The 16589-nt window shown below is 46.8% G+C and overlaps 1 protein-coding gene across 1 annotated transcript in view; it reads left to right on the top strand.

Annotated features, from left to right (window-relative positions):
* LOC144723329 (pleckstrin homology domain-containing family G member 4B-like) overlaps nt 1-16589 on the top strand; it is a 104311-nt gene that overhangs the window by 38778 nt on the left and 48944 nt on the right. The window contains 2 exon segments of the mRNA XM_078602033.1: nt 10790-11044; nt 15761-15884. Coding sequence (XP_078458159.1) covers nt 10790-11044; nt 15761-15884 — 379 coding nt within the window.

Genomic DNA, 16589 nt, shown 5'->3' with positions numbered 1-16589 from the left:
TCGTGCAGATGCCAGATGGATTGCTGCACAGCAAGACCGTGAGACAGTGGATTGATCATGGCTGATGATGATATACTATCTCTTATAGAGAGGCGTGTTTGTCTCATTGGAAAGCTGCTAGCCTCTGATATACTTTGTACTAATATCATGTTTCCCTGTAGATTGATAAACTATGCATTTGTTCACATTTAACCCAACTGGCCAATGTGGAAAAGTACACTTAGAGCCCATCTGCTATCAGTTGCTTGAATGAAATGTGCAAACTATAAATCTACCTACACCTAGTTTCCAGAGAACATAAACTCCTAGGCTGAAGTAGTAAATCTGGGTGAAATATAGACGTTGTAAACCTATTGCGGCATACAGGACGAGCAAAAGGGAAGTTGACAACCGAATAAATGCCCCCGTATTTTCCTGTCCAATTTTGCTGGCAAGATAACATTTTTGTTATCTAGTTTGCCACCAGGAGTTGCACAATAGGCTCAACTAACGATCGTGCGAGACACCGCAAACCCCCGCAGCTTCTTCTTATTCACCTTGTGCTGTGATCTTTATTGCGTTCGAATATTCTCGTGTGATTGTGACCGTGGCCAAATAGCTCTGGTGGCTTGGTGATATTCATTTGCACAGGAGTGACAGAATGCGCTTTCATTTCGGTGCCTTATTCGCAGGAGGTCCGTAATTGGAATTTAGAAACCACAGCCAGAATTAAGTGTTCATTTGACGAGAGCAGGTCCATGCCGGAACATATATATATTTCAAACAGAGAAAAATATTACGCTCGTTGACGTTGTTGTTGTTGTTGTTTCTTCGGAAAAAATACATTTGTGGGCTCGTTTGCAATTAAGGCATTATGTAGTTTAGGCTGCTGATTGTGTCGTGTTTACAACAGCGCGTGCTGTTTTAGATGCGGATCTCTACTACTCGTGGATTTCATCCAGGTGCTCCAGTTTCCTCCCACAAACAAGTCTCAACTGGATACATAAACCACCTGTATCGCTCCTGTCACATAATCACGTACAGCTAACAATTACCATCAAATAGTAATAATCATTTTGCAGCCCTTTCAAATTCACGGCTGGACGAAGCCCTCGCCTTGCCATGTCAATCATGGGGGTTGTTTGACCATACTTCACCACGCTGGCCAGTGTCGTTTGGTGAAGTGGTTTGTCAGTACCGTTTCAGATGTCTCTCACCGTTCATGTTGTCTATGGCCGGGAATCAAACTCAGGCCACCCAGTGCATAGCACAGCGTGCTACCAAAATCAAACCATCCCGAATTCATACAAAAAAAATACAATTTAACCACTTGGGCAATGTCTCACGTTTCTAGTTGCCACAGTCTAACACCCAGACAATAACAAACAGGGGCAAGGCTAGCGCGCTGGTAGCTGCGTTGCTACGGGTCTGTGGTGCGCGGGACAGCTTGTATCACTTTCATGGTGGATTCGGCGTGCAAATAGCATCCCTTGGGGTCTTCACAGGGAAGGAGGAGGAGGAGGGCACTTGGGGGGAGAAGGGATGGATAGGTGGAACAGCCCCTGCCTCCCCCTCGAGCGTCGGAGACGCTCTGGGGCTTGCCAGCGCCGAGACATTCCAGCAGACTCGGGGACAATGTCTCCGCAGAGATGCTCTCCTCCTGCTTGTGTTGTGCATCTGTGCAGAAGAGGGCGGTGCCTTCGTGTTGCGGAGGACAGGTTGCCCTCACAGGTGAGAGCAGCCATCTCCTGCGGTGGAAAGTGATGTCTTAATGCTTGGGGAGGTGGGGTGTGTTTGCATTGGTTTCGAGGTGTGCATTGGTCGCGCATTCATTTTTCTCGCTTGCTTGCTTGTTCTTAGCGTTCGCAAAAGCAGGGTAGGTTTAGAAATGGAAGTTGGATGTATTTCATCGGTGCGGAAGATGTTCCTTGACCTCACAGCTGCAAGAAAGCGACTTGTGTTGGTCTGTGAGGTGGAGCGGGCAGCGTCGTTAACATATTCTGATGAAAGTAATCCATAAATTATGGCTCGACTCAAGCTGAGCAAACTTGGCAAGAACGTCCAAAGTCGGGTGTTCGTTTTTAAATCATTTAACCAGATTCCAGAGTGTCCTGCCAGATGGCCGTTCTCTGCTTGTAGGATCAGCACTGCACTATTGCCGAGCTGTCTGCTGAACTGTCATTTGAAGTAAAACAAATCTTGAACACGGTGGTTTAATATTTAAAAGGGTCTTTCATTTACCCAGGAAAGCTTCACCGAGTCTCAAGGCTATTTTGCAGGAAGGTTCTGCATTAGGGTTTGGCCAGTGACATTGATGAGTCTTTGATATGTGGTACAAAACTGGAGATCCAAGGGGGAAGCTTTGCACAGATAGATTAAAGAATCAATTGCTGTGTGCTTGCCAACTCCTGGCCACCTTACAGCCCAAATCTACAACACCTGGTATTCCCAGGAAGTCTCTTTGACCAAGCACTTGGCAAGCTCAACGTTGCTTGGCTTCTGGGATCTGACAAGACTGCTTACATTCAGGCTGATTTTGAGATAGGTTTGGTCACCGCTGAAGTAGTTTACACCACTGAAGATGGCTATTGCACTGTTTATATCTCTACATTAACTGGTGATTTGTAATATGTGGTCATCTAAACATGATTTTGTACCATAACGTAAAAAAACAACTGGTACGATGTTCGTAGAAAACCCAGGAATTGGTATGGCTAAGATGAATGTACAGAACCTGGAGTTTGTGCAGATGATGCAGGTTTATTGGCTTGGGACTATACTGCTGGTCTTAGGCAGTCAGGCTGGACACTGGGGTCATGGGATACGCGTTTTCCTCAGACACATGTGAATGGCGAAGGATGGCAAGTCCCCAGTAGGAGGAGGAGGGACGCTTGAGGTGGGTCAGTATTTGTGCTTGGGCAGTAATGTCCAAAATGCACGTGGCTGTGAGAAGGAGGTCAAGAGGCGTTTTGTTTCAGCAGGGCAGGTTTTTGTTTAATAGCCATGGGAACCACTTTGGGAGAGAAGAGAGATAAGCCTGGAGTGTAAAGAAAAGGGTATTTGAGGCGAGAGGGCTTTCTGTATTGCTGTGCGGATCGGAGGGTTGGACCTTCACTCGGCAGTTAGAAAAGAAGTTGGAATTTGAGAACAGGTGTCTGAGCCAGATGCTTGGAATTCCGTTGCGAAACAGGATAATCAATGCAGAAGTCTGGAATAGAATTGAACAGAGCAGGTAAGGCTAGTAGGATATGATTGGATAAAAAAAAAGGTGAGGACAAGTGAGACAAGGCATTGAAATAGTCTCTACGAGTCCCAGCGACCAAGGTGAAGAGACCCGATGGTGTGGTGAGACTGGCAGGGCAGACCGTGTAGGTCACTGCATGCGGGATCTCTGGCTGAGGCAAGGAAGTGTTGGCGATGAGGTGTGGGGGGGGCGGCATTAGTGTCTTTGGCGGTGATGGCATCTTGATCTTGATTACGCCGGGACATCGAGGTGTTTTCATGAGTTCTGTGTGCCTTTACATCCGGATGAGTGGATGCGATCAAAGCCAGCGCAGGGTAGCAAAAAGACACGGTCTGGTGGCACACAAATAGAGGCTAAGAAAACATGACACGCTCTCAGTAATGATGCGGCCTCACAAAAAGCGTTTTTTGGCTATTCACTGCAATTTCAGTTGAACGAGCATAAACGTTCATCGCAGATGGGGGGTGTGACCTAGCTTATATCTAATAGCGTATGGTTAATTCTGCTAAAGCACCATTTTAATATAACTGATACATTATTTTTATAATACACAGCCCTTTCTCAATCTATCGCTTGTTGAAGAATTCCCAGTCCTCGGTGTCGGTCACGGGAGTTGTTTGACCGTGCTTACTGGTAAAGTACAACGATAATACCGCTAAAGTACCGGCATTGTAATGCTGCTAAACGCTGCCAAGCTGTGCCTCCTCACTCCACGAGTGGAGGTCAAGGCCGGGTCCATAATGTCACTGCGTAGATGGTAAACCAAACGATGGTTCCCGCGTCATCAACTCTCGCCCCGAAGCGATCGTTCTCGGGTAAGCGTCGACTGTAGCGAGGAAACCGCCACCCGTAGCCGCGACGAGGCTCTCGAACCTCTACCGTCACGTTCGTGTTTCACTCGTTCTCTGTCCGTACGCTTGGAAAAAAGAAAGATGCTGTTAAAGTACTTTTTTTATGGCCTGCCCCTGCAGGACATCTGTGAGAAAGCGCTTAATAGCTCATCGGATTCCTCCAGGATAAAAATATATATTCTGATTATAATAATACTTGCGGAGCTTTCAAATTCGTTGGAATGCTCTCTGCACATGTCAGAGACGGCGTCTAATTAGCATCATAAACACAACTCGGCATCTTGGATGTGCGTCTGGTAAAAAAAATGACAATCGGTGAAAAAAAAAATCTGGTTATAGAATTCGGTGGGTTATGAATTTTTGTTGTTGTTTTGCTCACATCAATTGACAATTGCTTCATCTGGGTGCGCGTCCCACAGTGGTGAGGATCACGACATGCTGCCCCCGAAGCGTTACTTGCGCCTTGTGTCACCCAGGTCTGAATCGGCCAATGCTGATACCTGGTGCAGAGACAGGGACACGGAGGAACTAAGAAGCAATAGTGCTCGAAAGGGCCGAGATTGAGAATGCTCTGGCAGATGTTGGGAACATCCCTGCGGGGGTAAAGGAGCAGGAGTTGATCAGTGAGAGCCTTCTCGGGGGTTACTAATATACCTGACGATGTAAGGGGAGGCGAGGCTCAGGTGGGCATGTGTTGAGAAGAGGCAGTGAAGATGCAATTGGAAGGGCGAGGTAGATGAGACCTACAGGCTCAAACATAGACCAATATACTCCTATAATAGACCCACAGAGACCAATAGACTCACATGGAGACCCACAGGCTCGCACAGAGACTCATAGAATCCCATATGGACCCATAGACTCCCATCAAAGACCCACAGACTCGCATAGAGACTCATAAACTCACATAATAGACCCACAGACTCCCATAATATACCCACAGACTCACACCACAGAGATCTATAGACTCCCATAATAGACCCACAGACTCACACAGAGACCCATAGACTCCCATAATAGGACCCATAGACTCACACAGAGACACCATAGACTCCCATTATAAACCCAAAGAGACCCATAGACTCCCATAATAGACCCACAGACTCACACAGAGACACCATGATGAACCCAAAAAGACCCATAGACTCCCATAATAGACCCACAGACTCACACCACAGAGACCCATAGACTCCCATAATAGACCCACAGACTCACACAGAGATCCATAGACCCATATAATAGACCCACCATATATTAAAAGGGCTATGGAGTTGCCACCGGCGCAGGGCAGAAGGAGTAGAGGGAGCCCGAGGGTGAGATGGGAGGATGTGATGGAGAGACGCGATGGCAGTGGATGTGACTCGAGGAGAGGCACAGAATAGAAGGTCGTGGAGATAGAAACTGTTGAGTGGGACTTTTGGCTGAGAGGGAGAAGAAGACTGTTTTACCCAGACCTCCAATTGTGTCAACCTCTTCTTGGTTCTTTCGGTAAAGTCACGTAGAAGGGAAATAATAAAATAATAAAAATAAAACATAATAAAATAATTCTCACGACGTTTCGGCCACAACGCAAGTAGCCGTCCTCAGGTGAAAAACAGGTCTGTCGGAAAGACAGCGTCTGAATGAAACACCACCAGGCTTGGAGCGTATATTTAAGCTGGGTTGGAGGGGGAAGAGCGCCTTGACAAAAGAATGTGCATATCAAGAGAAATTGAGCATATTTATGGAAAATGCAGATATGTGTCAACCTCGTGATGCGCCAAGCAGCACGACCATATATATAAACAATGCAGCTTAAATGGCTCAAGAGTTGAAAATATAAATCCCTAGGACCTACAGTAGGAGTGCATGTCACGGAGCTAACGGTTGGCACATGATGAAGAATGTTCCTTGCCAAAGTTGGGTGCAAAGTACACGAAGAGATGTTGGCCATGTTGCAGAGTTGTGAGTGTGACTTTTTCTCTGAAATAAAAATTTTACTGAAGTGTCACAACATCCCCATCACCCCTCCTCCCCCCCCCCCCCCAAAAAAAAACTACCGTGGACGGACACTAAGTCAAGTTTACGGTTTATATATTGCTATTTTGTAAGTCGTGCAGCATACTTGTCACTGATACAAGGTATTTATCGTAGTTACGGTGTATAATTCATATCGTGTAGGCATATAATAAAATAAAACCAGCAGTCTATTTGATTTCATCGCTCGCCACATAAAGACCATCCGGTCATATTGTGTTTTACGTACAGGAGGAACAAGCATCATAAACAGCAGGCCGATGACGCCAACAATAAAGTTAATGGCGCATCTTTTGCAAATCGTTTTCGAGTTTATGGGAAACGAACGCCGCTTTGCCCACGGCGGAGATGCGTAGCCGCGGCGGTGCGTACGCCGCGTCGGTCGTGAGAGTTCACGTCTGGAGGGATTGTGGCTCGTGGCTGCCGGAGTGCACGCTGTGATGCCAGCGTTTGCTCCCGTTGTGCCTGATTGGTCACGCTGTGTGGAATGCATGACAGGATTACTGTTCCGTTGGATGTATAGACGTGAAGATTTATATTTTTTTTAGTCGTGGGGTTTTTTCTTCTGCCTTTTTTGCCTAAATTGTATGCAGTCCAGTGGCCCTATATCACCATCCAAGCCTGAGATGAAGACATGTGTTATAACGGACACTGCAGTGGGCAGTGCAACACCCAGGCCCGGAAGTTAACTTCATTGAACCATCTTCTTGGTTCTTTCGGTAAAGTCACGTAGATAGAAAAAATAACTAATAAATCACGACGTTTCGATAGCAACACAAGCCATCGTCCTCAGGTTAAAAAAATTAAATACAGCAGGCGGACTGCTGAGGAGGAGTTGTGTGGAAATCCTCCCCGTAGAGGTGTTTCAATCTTGATTTGATATGCGTTTGTGGTGGGTACAACCTCAGGGTAAGTGGGCGCGACTAGGGATGGAATTTGCAAGTAAATGTAATCGCAGAGAGGGTAGGGGTGAGTGTCGGTCGAGGAGGGGGGGCTGTCTCAATGGGCAAGAGGGTGGGGGGGGGGAATTTACAGAGGGAACAAGGTGATAGAGAGAAAAGAAAAAATATATCAAACTTAGAAATGTAATGCAACTCAAACCAAACAAGTTGAATACGATGCATTTTTTCGGAGCGGCCATTGGTGACTGGGCCGAGACCATCAGCTCACTCAAACTGTGGGAGCCTCATCTTCTTGGTTCTTTCAGTAAAGTCACGTAGAATGGAAATAATAAAATAAGAAAAATTTAACATAATAAAATAATTCTCACGACGTTTCGGCCACAACGCAAGTGGCCGTCCTCAGGTGGAGAACAGGTCTGTCGAGGAGACAGAGTCTGAGGCCTCGTTGAATAATTCCAACCCAGGATTGCAGTGGTGTCGGCACACGCAGTGCGACACTTTGGATCGTAATCATTGTCATCATCACCATCAGCCGTGTTCTATGCACTGCTGGAGGAATGCCTCACTCTGTCCCCACTCCCCATGGTCCCACCATGCCACAATCCATCTCGTTATTTTTTTTATAATTACTATTGTTAAAAGTTGTTTTTACAGCAGCTTAGATGCTGCTTAAGGCAGTGATGTTCAACTGTACCATAGCTCTGATATCGTATTCTATTCTTGTGCATGATGGCAACATGTTCAGAGCTAAATGACAATGTTGATGTCTGCCAGCCACGACAAGGGGAGAGAGTTCATGTCATTTTCTGCTGCTGCTGCTCCTCCTCCATTGATGGGGCGCAGATGACAGTGGCCCATGGTTTGAGTTGCATGGCCACATTCACGCTGTGGCTTGTGTCTTTAATTTTCCATTCATGAAGGAGATGTGCGCATCGGCCTCTTGATGTTCTGATGCGGTTGGTGGTTGCATCGGTGTCTTTGAGGAGGAATTCTAGATTTGAAGTTTTCGTGACTGCAAGGGTCCATACTCTTTGGTTTTTTCGGTAAAGTCACGTAGGTAAAAATAAATAAATAAAATAACAATTAAATCACAGTAAATTACTGATACAGTAAATTACTGATACAGTAATTTTGCTGTGACGGTGCCACCTGAAGACGGAAGCTTGTGTCGCCTCCGAAACGTCGTGAATTTAATTGCATTTTATTTATTTATTTTTACCTACGTGAATTGACAGAAAAGACCAAAGAGTTTGAGGAGCAATGTTAAAGCCAGGAGGTGCGACGTTTGGGTCTTGGATTATGTGTTTATTGTGAACATCCACGGTGTTCCACTCTGATCGCCGGCGTTCTTTACGATCCGGGGCGAGGTTCTAGGATGGGGACAGCGCACGATCTCAGTAGGGGGGGTCGGGACCTTTTTAAGTCATCGATTATTCTACCAATTATTAGTTCTATTATTCGACGACAGTAATACAATGACACAAAAGTAGTTGGGGGTGGGGGGGTGGAAATTGTCGTCTCTTTTCCCAGATGTACTGCTGGATGGAAAGTGCAGGGTGGACACCACACTGGGTGTGGCTTGTAGGGGGGTCTTCCGCCTTCCTATGGGAGGCAGGATGTCTTGGCGGCCATCAATTTAAAGGGGCCTGAGTAATCGACAACAACAACAAGAAGAACAACACAGTGTTTGATTATATATATATATATTTTTAAATATATAAATCAAACATGATGACCGCAGCAGAGATGAGAGTGTGAGATCGGCTTATTTGCGTGAGTGGATTGGATTGTGGTATTAAGGGACTGTTGGATGGGGATGGTGTTGAAAAGCCTTCATCCAGCAGTGAATTATTATCTATTTTGATAATACATTAGCTGCAATTACAATACATTATTGGACCTTCATGGTAGGCTTCAATCACTTGCATCAAACAGAAACAAAACATTTCTTTTTTTTACATTAACAGTTTTTAATTCAACCACTTATCACCGAATTAAAGTGATTTCAAATCCCGAGGGGATAACTTGCTGCTGGTGCGGGGACTTAATCCGCATCACGTGCACTGTCAGTCGTCGCCCTGTCCTCCACGCTTTGCCTCGATTGTTTGTTTGGTCACGCAACGCTCGCCCATCATTGCCATGTTTTTGAATTGGTTAGTCGAGAGGTCATCTACCCATTCATCACCATAGTGCTCGTCTGATCCACGACGACAGTGTGGCGAGTCTTCCTCGTTGGGCACAATTGTGTCCACTAAGTGCCACGCCATAAACGGTTCCTCCATAATTATCGGGCAGGTATTCCACTCTTAAGCCTGAACACCTGGTGATATTGGCCAGACAATGTAAGCCTGCTTGGCAAAAGGAAATGCTCGCGTTATTTTGCCGACTGGAAACAATTCTCTTCCCATATTTTTTAATGTGTGTTATTTCTTTCTTGTTTTATTAGTCTTTCGTCCACTTTGTCTCGTATTGTTTTATCACGTCATGATGTGATTGTTTTAAAATCACCCACGCCCTTAGCATAATACATGTTTCAACAATTTTGACGTAATAACTAAATATTTGGAATACTAATACAGTTCCATACACACATTCCTTTATGCCTTTATCTTCGACAGTTTGATCTGAATAAGCAACCAGTGACATATGAATTGTAAATAACAGTGATACCTTTCAGACATTTGTCAATCCGCTACAGGGTTAGAGCCTCCCCACACTGCATCAGTCAGTAATCGTGGTTGTTTAACCATACTTCATCCATGCTGTTCAGCATTCTGCTTTGCTGGCAAGGGGGGGGGGCATCCAGGACGGGTTCAAATATCATCTTGTCGGTTTACAGTGCAATGCACTAACCACCGCGCCATCCCTAAACCAAGATAATGTATGGAGTGTGCAATAAAACATTGTAAGAGGATACCGTTGGCATATGGCAGGCGATGCGTTGCTTTTCAGACACTCGGCTCAGGAGCTGTTTGGGATTGCTCGGTACGTAGGCGTCCAGCGATCACTAAACATTCCTAAAAGCGCGACTCAAATTCGCAACCTCCTACTTACAAAGCAAAGTACTTGTCCACTGAGCCTTCGTTATCTGTGGAATGCCATCGACAGAAAGAAAAGTCGTTCTTCACACAAGACCTGCTTGTTTGTGATCTTGAGTATCCATGACGGTAAAACAATTCGACGTTGAATTTGAGTGAAGCATTGGGGTTGCAGGCTGAAATGTCACCGTTTTCACTGTTGGCAGTAGTTGAAGGTAATGCAAAGCAGGGGCCTGACACTACTTGTGCTGTATATACACACACACACCATTATTTTAAAGTGTTTCCAATATTAAACAGCAGTACATATAAGGCGCCTTTTGTGAGCTGCTTGCCTGTAGAATTCTGCTTTGTTACAAGAGAGTCGCGTGGACATAGAGGGCAGGCCGGGAGGTGGCCTTAATTTAGAGGAAGCACAATTTCATTCGAGAATGGCAAACACATAAAAGCGTACACTTGGCACGGGGATGCAGGCAGGCTTTCTTGACGAGAAGCCCCTGTGCTGGAAACGCTCTTCCCTTCACTCATTGGCCACTCAAAGAGTTCACAAGACAACCGCAACCAATATTGTTTCAGTAGGAACGAGTCTGTCGGCAGTGCATGACATCGCAGGCACACGCAAACCACTCCCCGAGCACCCTATTTGGTCGGGGCGACTTTCTCCGCTTGCGCAAATTACTCGTCCGTGCGCTAAAACCTCCCCCCCCCGCCACCCCCCTCCACCAAAACCCCTCTGCCGTGCCTCCAACGACCCCACAGAGCCGCGCGGCGCGATCGGGGCGGCCAGCGACGCGGAGGAGAAACGCGCCGACCGTCGCCAGGACCCGTGCGACTCCGCGAGCGATCGGCCCAAGGGGGACGAGGATGCGGCGCAGGGAATGGCAGGGGACAAAGGCGGCGCGCGCTCGTCCGGCTCTCCGGAGCGAGAGGCGGCAAGCCCCTCGCCGGGCTGCCCCACCGAGTGGCAGCAAGTGAGCCTGGATCTGCTGCAGTCGGGCGTGGCGTACCTCACCGGTAAACCGCGGCGCCGATTTCAAGATGGAACGCGATTTTTGTCCACGGGTTAGTAAGTGTTATTTTGTAATTGCTTTTGACTCGAAAGTATAGAAAATGGCTGTTGTTTCTCACAAACTTTTGCTTTTGTGACCGGGACTTTACGTGAAGGAATGACACATGCACATGTTTTTTCATTGAAAATAGGTACATTTCAAAATATCACTGGCCTGGTCACAAAAGCAAAGTTTGTGGGGAATAATAGCCGTTTTCTGTACTTTTGAGGCATAAGCAATTAGGAAATAACACTTAGTGCCCAGGAACAAAAAAACAATAAATTTGTTATACAATGTTGTTAATGGAGTGGATTATTAACTTTGCTTTTGTGTCCTGGTCACAAAAGCAAAGTTTGTGGGGAATAATAGCGATGTGCTGTACTTTTGAGGCATAAGCAATTGGAAAATAACACTTACTAACCCAGGAACAAAAAACAAAAACAAAATTTTGTTACACAATTAATTTTCGATTGTTCTTGTGGCGGCGACGGTGGCGGCGTGGCACGTAGATGCCCCGTCGCCGCGTTCGACAGACCCTACGGTTGCTGTCGTGGCGCCCTGCTCGGCTGATGAAAAGCGAACGTTGCGTACGGATTCGCCCGCCGCTCGTGATTCAGATTGCCGGGGCGAGGTGATTTTTCGGCTGGCACGTTTTTTGATGGGTGGCGAATTTAAATAAAGTTGCGTGTCCATCAAAAGTTATTTAGCAATAATGTATTTTGTATTCTTGGTTCTTTCGGTAAAGTCACGTAGAAGGGAAATAATAAAAATAAAACATAATAAAATAAAAATTATCACGACGTTTCAGCCACAACACAAGCAGCCATCCTCAGGTGAAGAAACAGAGCTGTCGGAAAGACGGCATTCATTATTTCCCTTCTACGTGAAAGAACCAAGAAGATTAATCCCTGCAGTCACGAAAGCTTTAAATCGAAATGTATTTTGTATATACTTCCTACAATTTGTCGTATTGGTCTTATGCTAAGTTGATTTTAAAGTCATATGAATGTGTTATGCTAATATGAAATGTGATGACGATGTCATTGATCATCAAAGAGTGGAGAGTGGTGGGTGCAGTGGTTAAGAATACTGAGCTATGAACTGAGCAACCTGAGCTTAATTGTCGGTGACAGCTAACATGAGTGGCAAGACATACTCGCGCCACCCCCTTCAACAACCCACACTGACCAGCGTGGTGAAGTATGGTCAAATAATGCCTATGACGAACAAGGCATGGGGAGGCCACATTTATTGCTCTCATAACAGATGTTTATTTAACATTTGTATGACGATTATGGTTAAGAATGCTTTAACAGCCTTACTGACACTCTATTTATCTTCGTTGTGTTTATGTAACCTTTTAAAATGTTTGTTTTTCGTACCATGCTGCCTTTCGCTGGAGTGACTTTCATAGTAGGTGCAGTCTTCTTCCGAACATGTTCAAATGTAAAGAGTGTGAACACAAATATCTCAAGACAAAATACATATCCCCATTCGTACGACTCTTTTGTTAATGTAACATAGCCTGCATACAGAATACGGAGGACAGTGTTCCATAACACCATGCAGTGTACACTTATCGTATTGCCAAGCGCATTACATCACCATCATTTCATCGCTGCGTCCCATCTTAAAAGTGCACCATTTGTAAAACCGGATGTAATGGCTTTTAACAGAAATGCGATGCACGTTATTACATCTCATTTTTCTGCCGTTATTGACTTCCATCGTAATTGACCTCCATCGCCGTCGCGATCTGCAGCAACACATTAATGGAATGCAGCTCATGGCTTTAGTGCATTGTGGGTTAGATTGTCCCAAAGGGGCGTGTTGAGGACTCGGTCTACCACGCTGACTGTTTCATCTCATCCACCACACTGTTCACTCGCCACACTGCAGGTCACAACAACTCACTCACCCACTCACTCACCACACTGCAGGTCACAACTCACTCACTCACTCATCCACACACCACACTGCAGACCACAATAACTCATCCACTCACCCACTCACTCTCCACACAGCAGGTCACAACAACTCCCTCACCCACTCACTCACTCTCCACACAGCAGGTCACAACTCACTCACCCACTCACTCACTCTCCACACAGAAGGTCACAACTCACTCACCCACTCACCACACTGCAGGCCACAACAACTCATCCACTCACTCACTCACCCACTCACTCACCACACTGCAGGTCACAACAACACCCTCACTCACCCACCCACTCACCATACTGCAGGTCACAACAACACCCACCCACTCACCACACTGTAGGCCACAACGACACACCCACCTACCCACTCACCACACTGCAGGTCACGACAACACACCCACCTACCCACTCACCACACTGCAGGTCACGACAACACACCCACCTACCCACTCACCACACTGCAGGTAACAACAACTCACCCACTCACCACACTGCAGGTCACAACAACACCCACCCACCCACTCACCACACTGCAGGTCACAACAACACCCTCACTCACCCACTCACCCACTCACCACACTGCAGGTCACAACAACACCCTCACTCACCCACTCACCCACTCACCACACTGCAGGTCACAACAACACCCTCACCCACCCACTCACCACACTGCAGGTCACAACAACACCCACCCACCCACTCACCCACTCACCACACTGCAGGTCACAACAACTCACCCACTCACCCACTCACCACACTGCAGGTCACAACACTTTTCTTTCTGCTCCTTCCCTTTCACTGCTGCATTTTGGAATTGCTTCACATCGCCTCTTTTCAGTCCTCAATTTAAAGAAATGTTTTAAAATTATTATCCATGACAACTTTAAAAGTGCTGTTTGTCGCTGGCCACTTGACAGTTTGGGATTTTGGAGCCTGGGTTCAGCACCGTGATAACAAACAATATTTATCTCAGCCGCGGGAGGAAATCACCAACAAAATCCATGACGAAAAATCAGACAGTCACGTCCCAATGTCCTTATTAGGCCACGGAGTCACACAATGGCTAACTCTTGCGTTGAAACCCACTGGACTCCGCCTTAATATTACACCTTTTTTTTCTACAATTTAAAGCCCAGAATGACTATGGGAATGGATTTTCAGTGGGAAGATTCGAGGCACCAAAAGACGGGGAACACAGCGAATTGAGCGCATTCACAATTTGAGCATTTGGATACAACAGTATATCGCGCAAAGTTTCTTGAGTAATATCATGGACAGCACTAAGTGAAAAGCTATGGTCGCTGACATCATTGAGAAAATCGACGGCACAGAGAGAGATAGTGAGGCCATTGAGCAAAACTTGGGATTCAAGTTATGAACTCGGACAGCGGTGGTCTTGCCTGAGGTCACAACATGTTGCTGTGAGAATTACCGATTGGTGCAAAGGAATGCCTTCAATATCTATAGCCATTAAAGGTTATTTTAAGAAAGCAATGGTGCCTAGGGTTTATATTGGCTTGGAATCTCAACTGTAAACGTTTTGGAAAGAAAAGGCCAGTGTAATCATAAGTGAGCCACTTTATAGAGGTTCAGTGGTTTCCATAAAGTCATTCTTTGGATTATTGTCAAAATGGCAGTGTCTGCCATAAAATGGGCTTTACAGATGCACTGTAGCATTCTCAAAAGTGTGCTATTTGTAGTGTGTAATAGCACTACTCCCTCAATCGAAAATAATTGTAACTAAGTGATAAGAAAAATATATTATTCTTCAATGGCTAGTATGCAGTTGCATTTACTAAATAAACCCAGATTGCAATTGTTAACACTGACAATTGCATAATTAGTGGTGTTTCCATGTCTCTCATATGGGACATTCCGTGCCTTTCCCACCTGGTTCTTTATTAAGCAACAAATCGGTGTGTTGGAACTGCGGTTCCCATTTGGGGACCTGAAACTCCAAAGCGAGGCTACTTTAACCATTGGCAGGTGCACTCACCAGGGCTAACAGATCGTGCAATTTTAAACACGCGATTCATAAAAAATGACCTGTCGTACATTCGTGTTATATTTTTCGGGCTCTGCTTTTTACAAATGGGGCCAAAAATGTTTATATTGGCAAGTGGAAGAATATCTCGCGATCGCAGAAGAGTGGAGAACTGGCTTGAGTCGTGGGAAGACTTATAGCTTTCCCAGAAACCTAAAAAATAAGACGATCCTGGTAAAACCAGGGCAGGTGGCAATCCTAGTCCCAGAGGCTTGGGCGATTTATATACATGTTTACAATCTACTTACATATTAACCCTTTCCCGTTCCGAGATGTTTGTAAGTTGCTGTGTCGGTCCCGTGCACAGCTAAAATCTCGGTTCGCGCAAGCGGTTATCGCTAATTTTACTTATAGAGGCATAGCGCCGTTGTTCTTAAAGGCATCGTACTCAACACAGAGAACTGTAACGACACAACCTCACACTATGACAGCTTGCGCTAAATTGTCCCGCACGCCCCTCCCGCATGGCCTTGTGGGAGCCTCGGTACCGATAAAGTTATCCTACTTTAAGTTTCTCCTCCGACTCCGATTCGGAAAAAAAAAAAAACTGACGGCGTGCGCGTGCGTCGACCAAACAGCACCCGAGTTCGTCGTCGTTGGAATGAGAAACGGCGAGCCTAGCGGCCGTGGCGCTCGGTGGCGGACGTCGAGTGGCCTCCGCGGTGAGCGAGGGACCGTGTTGTTGCCGACCCCGCAGGGAGCCGGGATCGAGGGGGGCGGGCGGTCGTCGTCGTGTGCGCTCGCAACACTGCCTGGCTCGACCCCGACTGTTGCAGCACGCAGCTGTGCCGCTTGCTGCTCTACCTCCGCTCCATTTCCAGGTACGTGCGCTCCGCGACGATCTCGGGGTGGTTTCTTGGTCGCGGCGGGCGGACACTGCGGGGGGCCGCCCTCCGATGTGGCTTCTTCGGGTTGTGCTGCGCTTTGCTCGGCGTGATTCTTGATCGTTCCCTCCACGTGCCGGGAGCTCGAGTGCGTTCCGGAAGAAGCTCCCCCCCGGCACGCAGCGAAATATGTCGGACACTGTGATGAACAACGCGCGATACAACCTGAGAACACACCGGGAGAGCTAATACAGCAAAGATAAAGATCCCCCGTGTAGCCTGTAACAGACTGTTTGGGCAAGTGCTGTTAGCGGGCACTCGAGGGGGTGGTTGGCCAACACCACACCTGGCCGCATTTGTCTCCCCAGTGGTGATGTTTACACACCGCGCCAGGTACTCATTTGAGGCTGAGTAGACCTAAGGGAGGTCCATGACCGGTTCAGATAATCGTCAGTGGTGTTGGATCTTGAGCGGAAATCAAACTCGGGTCGCCGGGTTCGTAGCGCAGCAGCGCGCTGACCACTCCACTCACCGCTCCCCCAAGAGCTATAGACCACAGCGGTGATATCGATGCGGCCGTGACACGGCAAGTGCCTGCGTAGCTTGGGCCGTTGTCTATGGAGCAGGGGGAAGCGTTGGACGATGACATCGTTACTGGCAGCGCACAGCTGTAATGTACCACCGTGAAGCAAGGTTGGCGGA

This window comes from Lampetra planeri, chromosome 17, assembly GCF_965212315.1.
Source record: "Lampetra planeri chromosome 17, kcLamPlan1.2.h2, whole genome shotgun sequence".
Taxonomy (NCBI): Eukaryota; Metazoa; Chordata; class Hyperoartia; order Petromyzontiformes; family Petromyzontidae; genus Lampetra; species Lampetra planeri.
Note: the sequence above shows the minus strand (reverse complement) of the source record. Positions and strands in the feature narration are given on the sequence as shown.